The sequence below is a fragment of the Schistocerca nitens genome, chromosome 8 (assembly GCF_023898315.1).
Source record: "Schistocerca nitens isolate TAMUIC-IGC-003100 chromosome 8, iqSchNite1.1, whole genome shotgun sequence".
Taxonomy (NCBI): domain Eukaryota; kingdom Metazoa; phylum Arthropoda; class Insecta; order Orthoptera; family Acrididae; genus Schistocerca; species Schistocerca nitens.
The window spans coordinates 432,215,541-432,235,574 of NC_064621.1; the positions used below are offsets into that span (position 1 = coordinate 432,215,541).

At 42.4% G+C, this 20,034-nt stretch overlaps 1 protein-coding gene across 1 annotated transcript in view; it reads left to right on the forward strand.

The window, feature by feature from the left end:
- The window catches only part of LOC126198760 (AN1-type zinc finger protein 2A), a 68,567-nt gene that overhangs the window by 24,283 nt on the left and 24,250 nt on the right, over nucleotides 1-20,034 (forward strand). Inside the window, exons 3-4 of the mRNA XM_049935316.1 lie at nucleotides 9,641-9,824; nucleotides 18,857-19,011. Of these exons, the coding sequence (XP_049791273.1) occupies nucleotides 9,641-9,824; nucleotides 18,857-19,011 (339 nt within the window). The remainder of the gene's footprint in view (nucleotides 1-9,640; nucleotides 9,825-18,856; nucleotides 19,012-20,034) is intronic.

Consider the following 20,034-nt stretch of genomic DNA (forward strand, 5'->3'; position numbering starts at 1 on the left):
GTTGGCGAATTGTATTGAATACAAACGACTCCGAGCGCAATGCCGTAGAGTCATCAAAGACAGCAAAAAAGCTTGTTGGGCCTCTTTCACCAGCTCCTTTAACAGTTTTACTCCCTCTTCCGTCGTTTGGGGTAGCCTGCGCCGGCTGTCAGGCATTAAGGCCCACTCCTCAGTACCTGGCCTGACCTCAGGTAATGAGGTCCTTGTTGATCCTGTGGCTGTCTCCAACGCCTTTGGCTGCTTTTTCGCGGAGGTTTCAAGCTCCGCCCATTACCATCCTGCCTTCCTTCCCAGGAAAGAGGCAGAAGAGGCTCGGCGATCTTCCTTCCACTCGCTGAATCTGGAAACTTATAATGCCCCCTTTACTATGCGGGAACTCGAACGTGCGCTTGCACTGTCCCGGTCCTCTGCTCCGGGGCCAGATGCTGTTCACGTTCAGATGCTGGCACACCTTTCTCCGGCGGGCAAAAGCTTCCTTCTTCGTACCTACAATCGCGTCTGGACCGAAGGTCAAGTCCCCATGCGTTGGCGCGACGTCGTCGTTGTTCCTATACCCAAACCCGGGAAGGATAGACACCTTCCTTCTAGTTACCGCCCCATTTCTCTTACAAGCTGTGTCTGTAAGGTGATGGAGCGCATGGTTAATGCTCGGTTAGTCTGGATTCTTGAATCTCGACGGCTACTTACTAATGTCCAATGCGGCTTTCGTCGCCGCCGCTCCGCTGTTGACCACCTTGTGACCTTGTCGACATTCATCATGAACAACTTTTTGCGAAGGCGCCAAACGGTAGCCGTGTTCTTCGACTTGGAGAAGGCTTATGATACCTGTTGGAGAGGAGGTATCCTCCGCACTATGCACAGGTGGGGCCTACGCGGTCGCCTGCCCCTTTTTATTGATTCCTTTTTAACGGATCGAAAGTTTAGGGTACGTGTGGGTTCCGTATTGTCCGACGTCTTCCTCCAGGAGAACGGAGTGCCTCAGGGCTCCGTCTTGAACGTAGCCCTTTTTGCCATCGCGATCAATCCAATTATGGATTGCATTCCACCTAATGTCTCAGGCTCTCTATTTGTCGATGACTTCGCGATCTACTGCAGTGCCCAGAGAACATGCCTCCTGGAGCGCTGCCTTCAGCGTTGTCTAGACAGCCTCTACTCATAGAGCGTGGCAAATGGCTTCCGGTTCTCTGAAGAGAAGACGGTTTGTATCAACTTTTGGCGATATAAAGCGTTCCTTCCGCCATCCTTACATCTCGGTCCCGTTGTTCTCCCATTCGTGGACACAACTAAGTTTCTAGGGCTCACGTTGGACAGGAAACTGTGTTGGTCTCCACATGTCTCTTATTTGGCGGCCCGTTGTACACGTTCCCTTAATGTCCTCAGAGTTCTTAGCGGTTCATCTTGGGGAGCGGATCGCACTGTCCTGCTTCGCTTGTATCGGTCCATAGTCCGATCGAAGCTGGATTATGGGAGCTTCGTCTACTCGTCTGCTCGGCCATCCCTCTTACGCCGTCTCAACTCCATCCACCATCGGGGGTTACGTCTTGCGACCGGAGCCTTCTACACTAGTCCTGTCGAGAGTCTTTATGCTGAAGCTGCCGAGTTACCATTGACCTACCGGCGCGACGTACTGCTGTGTCGGTATGCCTGCCGGCTGTTGTCTATGCCCGACCACCCCTCTTACGAGTCCTTCTTCGCCGATTCTCTCGACCGTCAGTACGGGTTGTATGTGTCTGCCCTGCTGCCCCCCGAAGTCCGCTTCCGTCGCCTGCTTCGACAATTGGATTTTGCCCTCCCTACCACCTACAGAGAGGGTGAGAGCCCGACACCACCTTGGCTCCAGGCTCCGGTTCATATTTATCTCGACCTCAGCTCACTCCCGAAGGAGGGTACTCCGGCTGCAGTGTATTGCTCACGGTTTGTCGAACTTCGTGCTCGACTTGCCGGTCACACCTTTATTTACACTGATGGCTCCAAAACTGACGATGGTGTCGGCTGTGCCTTTGTCGCCGGGGCCGCCACCTTTAAATACCGGCTCCTCGACCAATGTTCCAGCTTTACGGCCGAGCTTTTTGCTCTCCATCAGGCCGTTCAGTATGCCCGCCGCCACCGCCATTCATCGTATGTACTCTGCTCTGACTCACTCAGTGCTCTTCAGAGCCTTGGAGCTCCCTATCCGGTCCATCCCTTGATTCAATGGATACAGCAGTCCCTCCATTCTTTTGCTGATAATGGTGGTTCTGTCAGCTTTCTGTGGGTTCCCGGACATGTAGGAGTGCCTGGGAATGAGGCTGCGGATGCTGCAGCCAAGGCTGCAGTCCTCCTGCCTCGGCCAGCCTCCCATTGTGTCCCGTCATCTGACGTTCGTGGGGATGTATGTAAGAGGCTTGTGTCGTTGTGGTGGGATGCTTGGTCATTCCTCCAAGGAAACAAAGCTCCGGGCAGTAAAACCGCTCCCAACTGCTTGGACAACATCCTCCCGACCATCTCGGCGCGAGGAGGTCCTTCTGACCAGGTTGCGGATTGGGCATTGCCGGTTTAGCCACCGCTACCTGCTCTCAGGTGACCCAGCCCCGCAGTGCCCTTGTGGTCAGGCATTAACAGTGTGCCATGTTTTATTGTCGTGTCCCCGTTTTAGTCAATTTCGTGTTGTCCTGTCCCTGCCATCTACTTTACTGGATGTTTTAGCTGATGACGCTCGAGCAGCTGCTCGTATTCTGCGTTTTATAACTTTAACTGGCTTGTCCAAAGACATTTAACCTTTTTACTTATTTTATCTGCATCTTTGTCAGGTCCTTCTGGTGTCCCCCCAATCCCCTTGAGTTTTACCAGATTCCATGTGCTCTCACAACAGTGACTGGGCGCTAATGACCTCAGCAGTTGAACGCCCTTAAACCCAAACAAAAAAAAAAAAAAAAAAAAAAATTAGCTGTGCATTTTTAATCTTATCCATGCTTGTAAAACTGCTGTCCTTTAAGACCTGCTTTGAAATGTTTATACTACTTGTATGCCCTTGGTTCACTCATAACAGGCTCACCAAAAGCAATATTTAACATTTCTAAAAACTTCATACACTTTATTCGATTCCTATAACAAAATTTAAGACATATTCTCTAATCTGCTTTTATACAAAACAAATAATCCTTGATGCTACAAAAACACATATAACCTTTTTGACAGCTGACAACAGAGTAAATACCCAATATGCATAACATTGTACACATACTTTTGAGACATGTTTATGAAGACAGTGACAAAGAAGTAGTGCCAATCGGACTAATACAACACACAAAATTATAAATTTCTGCTTACTTTTTAAACACTCTTCGTGTTGCAAGTCCTTCAAAGAAAACTTTTGCCTTTTAGTAGAAACACAAAGTAAGAACAAGCCTTAGATTCTACAGATTGATTGCCTTATATGGGGTTCATTTTACGAATAGCAATAGAGGAACATACAATACATTCACATGAACAGGCATTCCGTTCTATGTTTGTAGTATAATCCTGACTTCCATTCTTATCTTAATATTATTTACTGTATAATGTTGTGTTTCAGAAGAAGCTATCGTTTTTTGTATTCCTTGTGGTCTTAATGCATTTGTCTAAAGGTGAACGCAGCCGAGACGTATCTGTACTTGGTGTCGCCTCAGATTTAAAGTGCCCGCTGCGGCAGAGCCGGTACTACATTGTGAAACAGCCTGTAGAAATGCCTTGTGACGTAGCTGGGTTGGCAGAGTGGGGACTCGCTCGCCCACTCTTCAGTTTACCGACAGACTATACCATCGCTACATACCAATTGATTGGCCGTCTCAGAGGACGCCCCCCCCCCCCCCCAATTCTATAACTCAGTATCACCTAGGACTGGAGCACCTGAATCTCATTCTCCACCGCCAACAGACTTTTGATGGTTCGTCTTGCCATAAAATGAAAAGTATTGTTTTCACCTCTCTCACAGTGATATTCTGTCACCAACCTAAACTACACAACATCCTTGCCCATCCCTATTCCATCTCTGCTCCCAACCAATTATGTCTCATACTCCTGCCCCACACATCCTGCCACTGCCAACTACTCCAGTCCTGTCACTGTCATTCCGTAGCACATCAAAGGCAGGACCACTTGCGAAAGCAGCCATTTGGTATGTCAGTTTAGCTGCAACTATGTGTGGCATGTTATATGGGAGTGACCACTAGCAAATGGTCTTTCTGCTTGTGTGACCATTGCCAAATGCCAAGAAACAACTGGACCACTTAGTTGCCGAGCATGCCATGCAGGATAGTGTGCTCTGCTTCAGTGACTGCTTTACAGCCAGTGACAGCTGGACTTTCTCCACCAATGTTAGCTTTGCTGAACTGTGCAAGTGGGAGCTCTCCCTGCAATATTTTGTTTGTTTCTCCTTGCCTCAACAGTCACAATTTCATGTCTTCCAATTGCCTCTTTCCTTGCTCCTGTTCCAGCCTCACATGTGTGTTTTGTCCCCTCAGCACTCCTGCATAGTCCTTCCTTTTCTCTGCTTCTCTCCGTTCTCCTCCTTCCCTCCTTCCCCCCTTCCTACCCTCCAGCTCAGCCTTCCAATGCTGCACTTAGTGGCCCACTATGCTGACCCTGCCATGTTCCTGCACATTCTCACAGCCAACAGTACAGCATCTTTCCCACTCCTACCATGCTACCACTCCCCCTCCATACCCAACACATCTTCTGTTTTTCACTAACCATCCCAAGATCACTACTAATCACAGCTGGGCCTCAGCCTTGTGTGTTTGTATATTTCCTTCTGATGATCTTCCTGCGAAAGTGAAGAGAGCAGAAAATGTGAGAAAGGTGTGGCGTACACTTCCTTTTAAAAGTATTTTATTGTTTTATTTTTATTGTGCTTTATTATTATTTTATTTTACTAGTTAACTAAGTTGCTTTTATGATTTACAAATTAGTGTGCAGCTACTGTTCATTGCTTTGTTTGTCATTATTTAAACTAAAAGAAAGTTGGTTGTGATATTCTCTTTTAGGTAAATAGTGATCTGTCACATGTCTTATTTTTGTTACACAAAAAGCTTTCCATTGTTGTAATATTTGCACACTTCAGTTAAACATAATGCAAATATAGCTGAGCATTGCTAGGATCATAGCAGTTCTTTGCTGTGCATAAGCATACCAGTCAGGTATCAGCACTTGGTACATAATTCGTACATGACATACTGTCCAGAAAACTGTTAACATCAGCTATTATTATAAACAAATTAATAAATATGAAATATATTTTATGGAAAATTTACCTCTATCATAAACATAAAACTTGAGAAGCTGGTGGAATGAAAATGTGATTTTATTATTAAAAGAGGAGGAATTTGGTATTTGGATATTATTTTGTCCATCAGAGGCTGTTGTTATACTGGCAGATCAAATATATTCGGAGGTGATGTAAGAAAACTGGAAACAGTTTTCATTGAAATAACAGTTTTAATTTGTGAGTGTAATTGTCCGTGTGTTAGATTACTTTGAATGAATGGGGTGGTCGTAGAACTATGGATTCATATTTAAGAGCATATTCCAAATTATCATCTGATCATCATGATTTTGTTTTCCTGTGGTTCTCTAATGTCTTCAAGCAAGTAAGTGCAGGGATGCACATGAAATATTGCTCTGGTTCTGTGATACTGACTGAAATAATACTCTTTGTACTACTTAGTCCGGCTATTCCCTTGCGGGTTCGGGGATAAGAATAGGGCCCGCGGTATTCCTGCCTGTCGTAAGAGGTAACTAAAAGGAGTCTCAAACATTTCGGCTTTTATGTGATGGTCCCCTCTTGGGTTTGACCACCATATTTCAAAATTATTCCGAAGAGCGAGCCAATTGGGGAAGGGCGCCTTACTTGGTGCGTTCTGTCCATCGTGCATTGAGATCTTTAGCCAGCTTATTCGTCATTGCATTGCAGTCCTGCTTGCTCTCCATCTCTTGGGAGGAACAAAAGGCTATGAATGACAGTGAGATGTATTCACCCCGGTATCTAGTCTGTATGAGAGCTGATGGGGAATCCTGTGTGTCCACAAAGCTTCAGTTCTTTGTAAAGCATTTAGAGGACAAGTTCGGGGAGGTGGAGGGCTTGTCAAAAATGCGGTCCGGGTCAGTCTTGGGGGGGGGGGGGGGGAACCAGCATCCTCTGCCCAGTCACGAGCATTACTCAATTGTAAGAAGCTGGGGGATGTTTCTGTTACTATCACGCCCCATAAAGGCTTAAATATGGTCCAGGGCATTTTCTTCCACAGGGACCTTCTTTACAGTTCGATGACGAGCTGCGTGCCAACTTAGAGCGATGAGGTGTGCATTTCATCTGGCAAATCCACTGGGGTCCGAGGGATAATCAGGTTGCCACCGGTGCCATCATCTTGGCCTTCGAGGGTGACACATTACCCGAGAAGGTGAAGGTGATGGTCTACTGCTGTGAGGTTAAGCCAGATATCCCTCCCCCGATGCGGTGCTTCAAGTGTTGGAAGTTCGGCCATATGTCTTCCTGCTGTGCTTCCAGCCTCATATGTCGCGATTGTGGTCGTCCATCCCATCCCGATACTCCATGTGCCCCGCTTCCCATCTGTGTCAACTGCGGAGAGCACCATCCCCCTTGCTCACCGGACAGAAGGAACGGAAAATAATGGAATACAAGACCCTGGACCGACTGACCTACACTGAGGCTAAACGGAAATTTGAACGGCTTCATCCCTTGCGCGTGACGTCATCTTATGTTGCCACTGTCACTCCTGTTACAGCTCCATCCGTTGCACCATATACAGTCAGCTCTCAGAGCCGGAGGACCACACCTGCCCCCTTGATGGTGGGGGGCGCTTCCCTCCCTGCTGCTCCCGCACCACCTACCTCGGGAACTGCACCTCCTGAACCATTGGGGACACCAGTCCCCACTTCTAAGCCGGAGAAGCATAAGTCTTCTTTGGCTTCTCTCACTAGGAAGGGATCCCTTGGGTCACTCCCTTCCCAGGTTCCTACCAGTGGCAAACCAGACACCCGCCAGGGGCTGAAGAAGCCCCTGGTAGCTGGCCATAGGGCTTCGCAGTCCTCTTCAGTCCCGGAGACTGAATCAAAGAAGTCCTTCCAGCAAAGGCAACCAAAGGAACAGCGTGAGAAATCAAAATCAAAGACCCCTAAGACCAAGGAAATTGCAGTGGCACCCACTCCACCACTACCTACAAGCTCTGCATCTGAAGACATGATGGAGATTCTGGTGTCCGCTGAGGACCTAGATCTCACCGGTCCCTCAGACATGATGGATGTTGCTCCCGTCGGTACTCAATCAGTGGCAGCAGGTGACCCAGCGGCGTAATATGCCTCCTTGGTCCCTTCATGCCTTTCTCGGCCATGGACAATGTCATCCTCCAGTGGAAGTGCAGTGTTTTTTTCCACCATCTTGCTGAGCTCCGCAACTTCTCAGCCTTCACCCTTTCCTCTGCATTGCTCTTCAGGAAACTTGGTTTCCGGCGATGCAAACCCCTGCCCTCCATGGCTATCGGGGTTATTACAAGAACTGGGCAGCTTATGGGAGGGTATCTGGTGGCGTCTGCATCTACGTCCTTCACTCTCTTTACACCCAGTCTGTCCCTCTACAAACACCTTTAGAGGCTGTCCCTGTTCAGGTGTGGATGCCTCAGGCTGTAACTGTCTACAGTCTCTATCTTCCACCGGATGGTGATATCCCGCAGCATATCCTAGCTGCGCTGATAGACCAATTGCCGCTGCCTTTTTTGTTACTGGGCGACTTCAATGCCCATAACCCTCTGTGGGGTGGATCAGTGGCAACAGGCCGAGGCCGCATTGTTGAGCAAGTATTGTCACAACTCGACCTCTCTTTTAAATACTGGTGCCTTCACACATTTCAGTGTGGCACATGGCACATACTCAGCCATCGACCTTTCGATCTACAGCCCTAGCCTATTACCATCTGTCCAGTGGAGTGTGCATGATGACTTGAACGGTAGAGACCGCTTTCCGATCTTTCTGTCATTGCCACAGTGTCACTTTTCTGGGCGCCCCGGCAGATGTGCTGTGAATAAGGCTGACTGGGACTTGTTCGCCTCCATTGCCAATATTGAGGCTCTTACCAATGACGCCATTGATGCGGTGGTTCTCCCGGTCGCCACCAGCATCGTTACTGCTGCAGAATCTGCCATTCCCTGTTCTTCTGGTTCCCCTTGGTGGAGGACTGTGCCTTGGTGGTCACCCGAGATCCCCGAGGCAATTAAAGATTGCAGGCGGCATTCCAGTGTCGCAAGTGGCATCCCTCATTGGAACACCTCATCGCCTTTAAACAGCTCCGTGCGCAAGCCCGCTGCCTCATTCGCCAATGCAAGCAGGAGTGCTGGGAAGGATATGTCTCCACCATTGGCCTCCGTACCTCTCCATCGCAGGTTTGGGCTAAGATTAGGCGACTCTATGGCTATCGGACCCCTGTCAGTGTACCTACGCTTCCACTGAATGGAGCAGTCTGTACTGACTCCGACACAACTGCAAACCACTTAGCGGAACATTTTGCTCAGAGTTCCGCTTCTGCAAATTACCCACTGGCCTTCCGCTCCCTGAAAGCGGCCTTGCATTTTATATTGGCTTAACCAGCAATCAGCTGGTCACTCAAAATGACGAAACATGTTGCTAAACACAACATGCCCAATTTCGACTGCTGCTTCAAAAATTATGTCTTCTGGAGCCTCGCTACCCAAGATGAGCTACTCTCAATTATGTAGATTGAAATTGTCCATTAAACACATTCTGTGATCATGTAATCCTCCTGGCCTTAGTGCCTGCTAGTCTCTGCCCCCCACCCCTCCCCCCACTGCTCCACTCCTGCCCCATGATCCATCCTGCATTCAAATGCTTCCCTCCCCAGTCTCCTCCTTCCTTTATCTCACTCTCCCAAAAAAAGAACTCACCTGTGGAACTTTCCTGTCTTCTACATCTGCTGTCTTACCTTTGCAGCTATTAGCCACTCTTCCTCAGTATTCCCTCCTGTTCACTGCTCCTTTCTTCTCTCTCCCACATCCCTTGACACAACCCATTATCCCTGTTCGAGCCGCAGTGTGGCACGATGTTGTTGGTTAGGGACAGTGTTGCTGTGTGTGTGTGTGTGTGTGTGTGTGTGTGTGTGTGTGTGGAGGGGGGGGGGGGGAGATTGACATGTTTGCATGTGTTCTGTAGCTCTGAAGAAGATTTCATTGAATAGCTAGCAACATTGTCTTGCTTATGTTCCTCTCATTGCTTTAATAACAGTTCAGTGAGTTGTTACCTTGTCTCCTTAAATTACTTAATCTACAACACTCATTAGTCTGCCGCTCGTGGTCTCATGGTAGCGTTCTCACTTCCTGAGCACGGGTTGCCGGGTTTTATTCCCGGCAGGGTCAGGGATTTTCACCTGCCCCGAGATGACTGGGTGTTGTTGTGACGTCTTCATCATCATCATTCATACCCATTATGGTCAGAGGAAGGCAACAGCAAACCACCTCCATTCTTGCCTAGTACACCGGTGTGGGTCTCCCGCATTGTTTCCCTACACTCTGTCGAGAAGCATGGGACTTCATTTCCATTTCCATGACACTCATTCATATGTCTTATAAGCTAATACATGTTGTGTTTTGATTGTTTGCAGTAAAGATCATGTTTCGTATAACAGCCACAGCTGTCCTTCCGCATATAAAAAAGATGTACAGGTGCCAGTGTGTCCACTGTGCAATGTACCTATACCTGTGAAACGAGGAGAACCGCCTGATATCGCAGTTGGTGCGCACATTGACAGTGACTGTCAGTCTCACACTGCCAAAACTGGTAGAAAGGTGAGTCAGTGCCATACCTTTTATTAGACTTGAGTGTATGTTCTTATTGTGGAGATGTCAGTTTGTAACCTTACCATGTGGGAGTTATGGAGTTAGGGAGTTATTTGTGATGAGACATTTATGTTCGACATGCTTGTACGCAGTGATCAGATTGTATGTCTTTTTGTATTCAGCATTAATACTAGTGCTGCTGTAGAGATATGGTATCTGATACGTTCATTGATAGGACAGTAGAAGGCAAGAGTAAATAAAATACATTACATTTGGCCGGCCGCGGTGGCCGAGCGGTTCTAGGCGCTTCAGTCCAGAACCGTGCTGCTGCTACGGTCGCAGGTTCAAATCCTGCCTCGGGCATGGAAGTGTGTGATGTCCTTAGGTTGGTTAGGTTTAAGTAGTTCTAAGTTCTAGGGGACTGATGACCTCAGATGTTAAGTCCCATAGTGCTCAGAGCCATTTGAACCATTAAATTTGCATGTACAAGACCAGGTGAGCAGAAATGGGAGGGCAGTGCTCATACAAGACATGTTCATATTGAGCTGTGGTTCAAAGGCTAGTTCTGTAAAGAAATTTATTTAGGTGGGAGATTCATAGTGAAAATCTTATGCATAGTAAAATAGTGTTGATCAGATACTGTTTAAACTGTGGTGTGGATTGTAATCACATTAACATGAACATAATTCTTTCAGTTTCTTAAGAAAACCTCAGAGCTGCATGTAAGTATTGGATTCACCATACCAAGAAATAGCTGACAATTAGCTGCAACTGTCTGCATTCTGGCACCACATTTCCCCTAGATATTGGCTGTCTAACATCACTTAAACTATCTAGTTTTCTATTGTTTGCTGATGTTTCCCCAAGAACTTTTTACGTTTTTGGAAAAGCTGTGCTATGATCCAACTGTCAGATAACATAGCACATGGCAAACCCATTGTGGTTTTCTTCTTCTTCTTCTTCTTCTTCTTCTGCTTTTACGGCCTCATTGGACCACTTCAGTCAATCATTTCTGGTCCTCTTCTTTGGTATTTTCCCCTTCCGAGTGGCCCAGTATCTCTTCATTCGTTCCGATGCTTTTCGTCGTTCCTTATCTGTAAATACCTTTTTCATTGTATGTCGTTTGTCAATTTTTGGTTTAAATCTTATTTCTGTCTCCCTCAACTTCTTTAAATTTGGCGTTTTGTTCTGCAAATCATCCAGAGTTATTTCCAGTTCTTCCATATCCTCTCTTATTTCCTTAAGCCATCCTCCTTGTTGTTTCAAATTCCAGAGTTTCTCAATAATTTTCCTTGATAATCTGGTTTCTGGTGTCCTCAGAATGTGACCACAAAAAGAGATCCTTTTCTTTCGTATAGTATCAGTGATGGGCTCCAGTTCCCTGTATACCACTTCATTTGGAACTATCCGCCATTGCCCAGCTTTTTGATATTTCTTATTTATGCATGTTCTAGCAATTCTTCTCTCTACTTTTAAAATTTTGTCAATTCTGTTTTTCTGGGTGACTTTAAAAAGAGTTTCACTTCCGTATGTAACCTCTGGTTGAACCACCGTCTTGTAATGTTTTAATTTTGTTTTAATTGATAGACATTTTTTATTGTACGTAGACCATGTTAGTTTTTGAGCTTTTATCATTTTATTAGTTCTTGCTCGCCATGCAGGTTTCTCGTCCAATTTATGTGTTATGATTTCACCCAGGTATTTAAATTGTTTCACTATTTTAATTTCCCTATTGTTCACTGTGATGTGATCTATTACAAGTGGATCCGTTACCATTATTTCAGTCTTTTCAAATGATATCTGGAGTCCTAATTTTTGTGCTATATTTTGTAAGCTTGTCATTTGTTTCGTGGCTTCCTGAATATTATTAGCTAGTAATGCTAGGTCATCAGCAAATCCCAAGCAATTTAGGTTTATTTTATCTTTCTTAGTTCCAATTTTAATATTCATAGGATTTTCCTTGTACCATTCTCTCATTACATATTCAAGAGCACAATTGAATAGCAATGGTGATAAACAATCTCCCTGTCTCAACCCTGATTTAATCGTAAATGGTTCAGATATTTCTCCTCTAAATTTTACTTTGGATTTGGTGTTTGTTAAGGTTAACTGTATCATTTTTATTAATTTAGGATGAAGTCCAAAATTCCTTAATATTTTCATCATTGAAGATGTATGGATGCAATCATACGCCTTTTTGAAATCTACAATGGTTATGACTAGTTGTTTTTGCCTTCTTTTGTAGACATCCATAACTAACTTCAAGGTGATTATCTGTTCTGGGAAGCTTCTCCAGGATCTAAATCCTCCTTGATATTCTCCCAGTTCCAGTCCTAGTTGATCTTTACAGCGGTTGTATAGTATTCTTGACATGATCTTATACGTGCAGTCCAAAAGGGAAATTCCTCTATAGTTGTCTGGATTTGATTTTTCTCCTTTCTTATGTAATGGATGTATTATAGCAGTAGTCCAATTTTCTGGTAATTTCTCTTCATTCCAGATTTTTACTATGCATTGGTGTAATGCTATCTTCACTGGTTCTGCTGCATATTTCCAAAGTTCAGCAAACGTTTGATCTTCTCCACTTGCTTTGTAGTTTTTGAGTTCTTTCAAAGCTCTGTAGACCTCATTAATTGTAGGTGGATTTATATTTTCTGCTGGTGTTTTAATTAGGGTTTCTGTGTTTATCTGAAGAAGTTCTGGGGGATCTTCACAATTTAGTAACTTGTTAAATGTTTCTGCTAGAATTTCTGTATTTTTACTATTGCTATGGGCTAGGTTATTATCTTTATCTTTTAACATTAATGTTGGAGGATCATATCTTTGTAATTGTCTGCCAAATATTTTGTAATAGTCTCTTGAGTTTGTTTTTTCACTATTTGTTTCTATCATTAGAAGTATATCTTTTTGGTACTGACGTTTAACTCTCCTTATTATTTTTTGTGTTGTCTTCCTTTGTTTTGTGAGTTCCAAGTATGATTTTTCTGTTTTTTCATTTTGATGCCTTAACCAGGCTTGGTGTCGATCCAACACTGCTTCATCACATTCATCGTTCCACCACTGGTGTTTTTTCCTTGGATTTATAGGGGCAACTTGTTCAGCTATTTGTTTCAATTTGGGAATTATTTCTTCCAGATCATCTGTTATTTTTATATCCCTGGTTTGTGCTTCATAATCCTCATTTTGTATCAGTTTATGAGGGTCATAGGTTCTCTTCTTCTTCTGGTGGGATTTTTTCTTTGCTAATGGGGTTAATTTAATTTTAATTTTTATCATGTAATGATCTGATCCGGTATCTGTCCCTCTCAGTACTTTCACATTGTAAATTTCCTTGTGGTAATTCTTATCCATGCAGACATGGTCCAGTTGCCATTCTCCTTTTTTCCAGTCTGGATGTTTCCAAGTTTTTAGTTTACTTGGTCTTCTCTTAAAATACGTCGACTTTGAGATCATGTCATGGTTTCTGCAAAATTCCACTAGTCTTATGCCATTTTTGTTTGTTCTTCTTTGTGCTGTCCATTTCCCTATTATGTCTCTATATCTCTTTTCCCTTCCTAACTGGGCATTGAAGTCTCCAATTAAAATTTTGATGTGATTTTGATTAATGTTATTCGTCGTTTGATCTAAGTGCTCCCAAAATTTTTCTACCTCTTCTCTGTGTTCTTTTTTATTATTTTTATCATTTGTCGGGGCATGGGCATTTATTATTGTGTACATTTTATTTGCAGCTTTTAGAGTTAATGTTGAGAGCCTGGGAGATTGTGCTTTTACATAGTTTTATATAGTTTATATAGTATAAAAATTTACTGAATTTTTGTGTTTCTCAAACATCTTAACTCCATTCAAGAAAATATCAAATTTACAATGTAATGGGAAATTAATGGCTGTCTACTGTTTCTGGAGTTGTTATTAGACATAAGAAAGATGGGTTTTTAGGGCATTGCATTTACTGTAAGCTAACCCATACTGATTATATGGTAGGCACCTAGCTGTCATATCCTTTCGCAAACTATGAGTAATGTACTTAAAACTTTAGAACAGAGGGCTCACATAGTGTTCGATGCTGGCAGCCTACAGGGTGAACTGGTACACTTGGAAGAGATATTTAGATATTCTATTAAAATGGAAATGTTCTTAAAGGAAATGTTGTTCTACGTATTCGCTGCCTGGTACTCCACCATATGCCATCCATAATTGTCAACCACATACTTTGTAAGAAGTGTGAATTTACTGACTCTGTACTTGCTTTGTTTTACTCTTAATTGCATAAAGTTTTGACTGATGCTCTTGTTACTAACCTGTGTTATCTCTTGCACATGTGCATTTACTCCAAAGTACTGTATAAAGTGATTTAAAAATTTTGCAGGCAATTCATGTTGAAAATGGATGTGAGATTGTTAGCTGAGCTATCATAACAAGAATTAATAATATCCTGGATGCACGCCTGAAAGATGATAGAACATACTGAATGTTTGCTTCCAACTCTGCATAATAATAATAATAATAATAATAATAATAATATTCATTATTATTATTATTATTATTATTGTTATTATTATTATTGTTATTAAATGTATGAATGCTCTCTTTATGTGAAGATCAAACAATGGAAAAACCAGTATGGAATGCAACAATATTATGAAAAGGAAAGTTGACGAAGGCCTTACTGGCCGAAAGCTATATTTGTGACAGTCTTTTTGTTGTGCCTACGTGCGACTCGGCATCTTTTCATGCAAAGAGTATTTCTTCCATCAGTCATTTGTTTGATCTGAGGAATGGGAAAAAAGTCTAACTGAATCTGGAGAACATGTTGGCCACACAACTTGTTTGAACACTGGCTTGTGTTCTTTTGTCACTGCAGTGGCTGGCCAGTCTGTCAGCAGGTACATTGTTCTTTAGCACAGTAATTTTAGTCATATGCTTCCTCCAGTCCACAGTTTCGACTGCGTTTTTGTCTCCACGTACAATGAAAACTACTGTTGTGTCTGATTTCTTAGACACTGAGGGGGCTTGAAATAATATAGTTAACTATAATACTCTGAATAAGTAATAATGTATTAATTACAACAATTCTTATCTTTGCTCACAAGCTGTGAAATTGCGTATGTGGACTTGTAATTCGGAAAACATTAAATACGCCACAATTTCTGAGTGGTGAATTGATAAAAGTTCAGGGTGGTCATACTGTGTCTTTACTACAGTCACTAGAAGACAAAAATTTGTAGACATAGTTCTGATAGCATTGGCAAGTAGGCACTGTTCACAGGAGATGAAAATCTCTCTCTCCCCGACGGTTGCCATGGGGCGTGGCATAGCGAGTAGGCAGCACAACAATTTACTCTGACAGAAACTTGCTGGAAGTGGGGAGGATCAGACTTCAAGCAGAGACCGAGCGAGGTGGCGCAGTGGTTAGCACACTGGACTCGCATTCGGGAGGACAACGGTTCAATCCCACGTCCGGCCATCCTGATTTAGGTTTTCCGCGATTTCCCTAAATCGCTCCAGGCAAATGCCGGGATGGTTCCTTTCAAAGGGCGGCAGACTTCCTTCCCTAATCCGATGAGACCGATGACCTCGCTGTCTGGTCTCCTCCCCCAAAACAACCCAACCCCAACTTCAAGCAGAACTGCCCTCCTGGCCTCTGGCGATGCTATTTCATGGCAGAAGTGCGGCGATGGTGCTGCCACGGAACTACGGGAAGCATGGCTTCTTCCTATCATCTCATTGACGCCTTGTGACACTACTTTGCTGTGCAGTATATCTATGGTGGTCGATACTTCTTGCGCCACTCTCTATACTCGATGGCACCACAGATACACATTTCGTTTCGTCACCTGCCAATGACAGAAAACTGTTGAATATCGTTTTCAAACTTTTCTAAACTTACTTATAGGCCTAGTCTGGAGTCAACAAATGTGGCACTTGCGGTATCCTTATGATATGCAATTTTTTAACAAGATACATAGGTCTGAAACACACACACACACACACACACACACACACACACACACACACACACAATGGTCAGAGTAAATGTGATCAGTATAGATATTACAAAGAGTGCATGAGAGTTAAAAGTGCCATCAACTCTATAGAGTTCAAAATACACCTGTCAAAGAATGTTAAGATATAATTTTTTGACCATTGTAGATAGTTGACGGAATTGGGAACATCACGTGCTCCAAACTTTAAATTGGTTGTCATCAGCAGTATTTGCTTTAACGGTGATCTCTTGTCTTCGTAACTGCAGTATATCTATGTCAGCATCCTTTGACTATTTTCACTCATGGTTATGTTATAGGAAAATCTTGTAGGGCAATGTGCCAGTGTTTGTAAGGGGGGAGGAGACAACTTCATGGCTCAAAGAGTAGTTATGGTCATCAGGGCCACCTGTAGATTTCATGGGCCCCTAGACAAACTTTTGTGAGGGTATGCAAGCTTTCTCAGCCCACGTTGCTTAATTATAACAAATATTGATTCTTCAGTACATTGGTTTACAAATGAGCAGTAAATAAATGCTGCCTGCACTGTGAACTGTCAATAATTTATTTCTAATTGTGTATACCGTATTTGAAAATACACAAAAATTAGTACTCACAGTAGTAGTAGAAGAAGAAGAAGTAGTAGTAGTAGTAGTAGTAGTAGTAATAATAATAATAATAATAATAATAATAATGGCTGCTGAACAAAACAAACCTAACCTATAGCGAAAAAGCTTTCCAGCATACTTTGTCATCTTGATTTAAAGAGTTTATTTCAGACTGTCAGGGTCAGCTGAATGGTTTCAGACTACTCTAGGTGGAACACTGAATCTTCCATTCTTGCAGGTGATTTTCTGTATCACTGAAGCTCATTTCAGGAGCAAATTCATGCTCTGTGATAACAGTGCTTGATGATTAAGTTCCTCTTAGCATGCAGTAGATCATAAATGATTTTTTATGGATGCTAATGTATTAATTCTCTCTCACTGAAGCAACAGTCAGTGGTAGGGTAATGAAAGCCCTGAGTGCTGTGCAAAGTTCAGGAAACACAGTTTGTAATCTCAACTTATAAATTTCATTTAGAGGAAGAAATGGAAGCCCTTCATTTTCTGTTGTCTTTGTAAAATGTGGAAAAGTAAGTGCACTCATTGACTTAAACATTTGTATTTCTGTGATAAGATTATTACTCAGATCATCAGGATAAGGTCTGATTAATTTCTTCATTGTATCATCATCATCCAAATTTGTATTTATTCTGAGAATAGATTCTAAAGTTACACAAATATTTCTTGTTCCTTCATACTGAGAATCCATCTTGCCTATGTCCACGTCAAAAACCTCTTTTTGAAATTGATTTGATTCAGTTTGATCTGGGTGTGTGTCAGGTGCTCCATTACAATCCCAATCAGATTTATCAGAGGTAACCTTCTGCTTGCTTCCAGTCTTTTTTGAACATACTGCCTCAATGCCATTTTCAATTACCATATTTTAGCTCTGCTTAAGAATTCAGGCCAAGAGCCCGTACATCCTAGTCGATGGTAACATATGATACATGCGTGTAGCAATGAAGGTGATATGAAATTAAATTAAGGCCATGGCTCAGTCTCAAATGTGATCATATTGCATTATAGCTACTGCAGTGTCACTGAGTGTCAGTTTGTATAAATTGGCAGAGTGACAAGCTCAGTGGCGAATTTCAAGAAAACTTAAGAATTCCATCGATGACTGCCAAGCAGTATTAGGTGGCCAGTGCACCAAGAAAAGTTGGTCATGCTATAAAATCATTTTGTTAAGCTGATTTTTTTTAAGTAACAAAAGCATTGCTGGCAACATTGACCATACGTGCTTGTCGATCTCCCAGCACAGACAGTGTGGCGAAAATTTCAGTCTTCAAAAAAATCACAGTTGAATAAAGATCAAAAATACATATAATACAGATATAATTTTTTCCCACAGGCCCACCCCAAACATCGCCCTCCCTTCAACATTTGGTGGGTTGCCCCCCCCCCCCCCCCATTATGGGCGGCCCTGTGGTCATGTGGGGCACATTCACTAACCCCATGCCATAATCTCAACAAACAACTAGGGACGATAGCAACAATATCTCAATACATATATTCTCTTATGCATTTTGTCAATACTAACTTGGCTTAATATGTAAAAAAATTGCTCACTTTGTGTCCATAACAGCAGAAGAAAAGGTGACTTCCCTCCTTGAACAGAAGGATTTGGTCCTCATGCAAAAGGGAGTAAGGTACACTGGTACTAAAATCTGCTTTTTAATATCTAATGCTCAAGAGGTATTTTGTTTTTGCTTAGAAATAAATTAAAAATACACCTGGTTGTCAACTCATTTTACATGATAGAAGGACTTGTCTGCAGGAATGAACAAATGCTGATACATGAACCCATCATCTTCTAATAGCATGTAAGAGAAAAGTTAATTAAATCAGTATTGAAATGGCCCAAATAAAAACTATGCTTAACAATGTAGGAAAAGATAGATTGCTACTTACTGTAAAAATGATACATTAAGTTGCAGACAGACATAATTGAAAGACACTTACACATAAGCTTTCGGCTACAGTCTTCATAAGAAAAAGAAAGAGAAATACTTGCCATTCATTCGCACAAGCAAGCACAACGTGTGCACACATGACCAACTCCAGCAGCTCTGACCAGAATGCTGTCTGCAATCTTATCTTTTTCTACATTGTTGATATTCCAACCTGTAGTTTACATTGTTTGAAAACTCTGTTTAATTATTTCTTTATTTTACGAACACTCTAAGGTAACATTGCATCACCACACTTTTTTGTAATGCTCTCTTTATTGCTAATGATGCAGTGTTGCCAGTACTGTTTATATTTCGTCATTTTGGTATTCATGTGTTATTCATTGATGTTATTAGAAGGACAAAAGTTTTTAATTTTACAGTCTTTTGTAGATAATTATCTTTTTCTCTTGGTTCTCCTGCACACAACAGCAAACTTAATTAAGAAAGTCATGTTGGAAATTAATGAAATGAACTAAAGTTTCTGGTGTGTTTTGTAATTACAGGTCTTTGCTAACCGTTGCTCTGCTAAGGGCTGCAAGCAAAAAGAAGTTGTCCGTGTACAATGTGCAGAGTGTCGTCTGAATTTCTGTCTGAGGCACCGCCACCCAGTTGATCATAATTGTGAAGGTGCTGAAGCAGCTCGCAGGAGGAGAGCTGTGTAAGTAGTACTGTATACAAACTTCACCTACCAATATTGTTGAATAGTGGATACGGATCTCACAGTAAAACTGTTCACATGCATGCTATTTTATTTTTATAGGCAAGTGTGAATGTTTAACTCTGATTTCAAAAGAAAATAATGTTTGTGTCTGTCTTTTGAATGGTAGTATATTGGAGAAAAGAGGCAGAGATGAAGAGTCACAGCAAAAGTAGATATAAGGATGCGCATAAGCTAATATATGAGCCAAAAATTGCTGATTCTTTATTAAAGAAATTGTAGAATATTGTATGTGCAGTCATGCTTCTGACATTAGCTTATAAAAGAAGGAAGGATATAAGCTGATAGTTCTGTCTTTGCAGAGCTTGCTGTTCAGATATGTAAAGAAAGAAGACATAAATATTTTTGCTCATATTGCAAGTTCTGACACATGTATGCCAAATTTGTTGTCCAGACAGTCTCACTCTTCCTTGTTGGACTCCTGAAAAGTAGTATGCTGATGTATAAGTGCAATGCCAACACTGATCAATAACAAGTAATGAACTCTATCCATTAGCTCTGTAGTTGTCATGGATACATAGAATACACAGTGTGTATTCTGTCAAAGGGAAGCATAATCATTTGCATTACCAAATAATGAGTTTTTGATCAGAGAGCCTGTAAAATATATATTAAACAATCTGAAAAGTAATTCCGAGAAAAGTTACTCCTCTCCGAAAAAAATTTTCGTAGCAAAATATTGTATCCATTTGGCATTTTACTAAACTGCTTACCCTGCTGTGGCAACTACTGTGGACCAGTTGTATTTGAATCACAGCATCACTCTTGCATTGACCTAAGCACAGAAGCTATTCAGAATGACAGTGAGTAAATCAGTTTTTTGTAACAGTGTGACAAAAACTGTTGGTATTGACTGAGTGGATTTGGTCTTGGTCATATTCAACTAAACTAATATTGTTAAACCATTTCAATGCTAATTGTATAATCTACCTCAACTACCTCAGTGCAAGGTGACCATTGAAT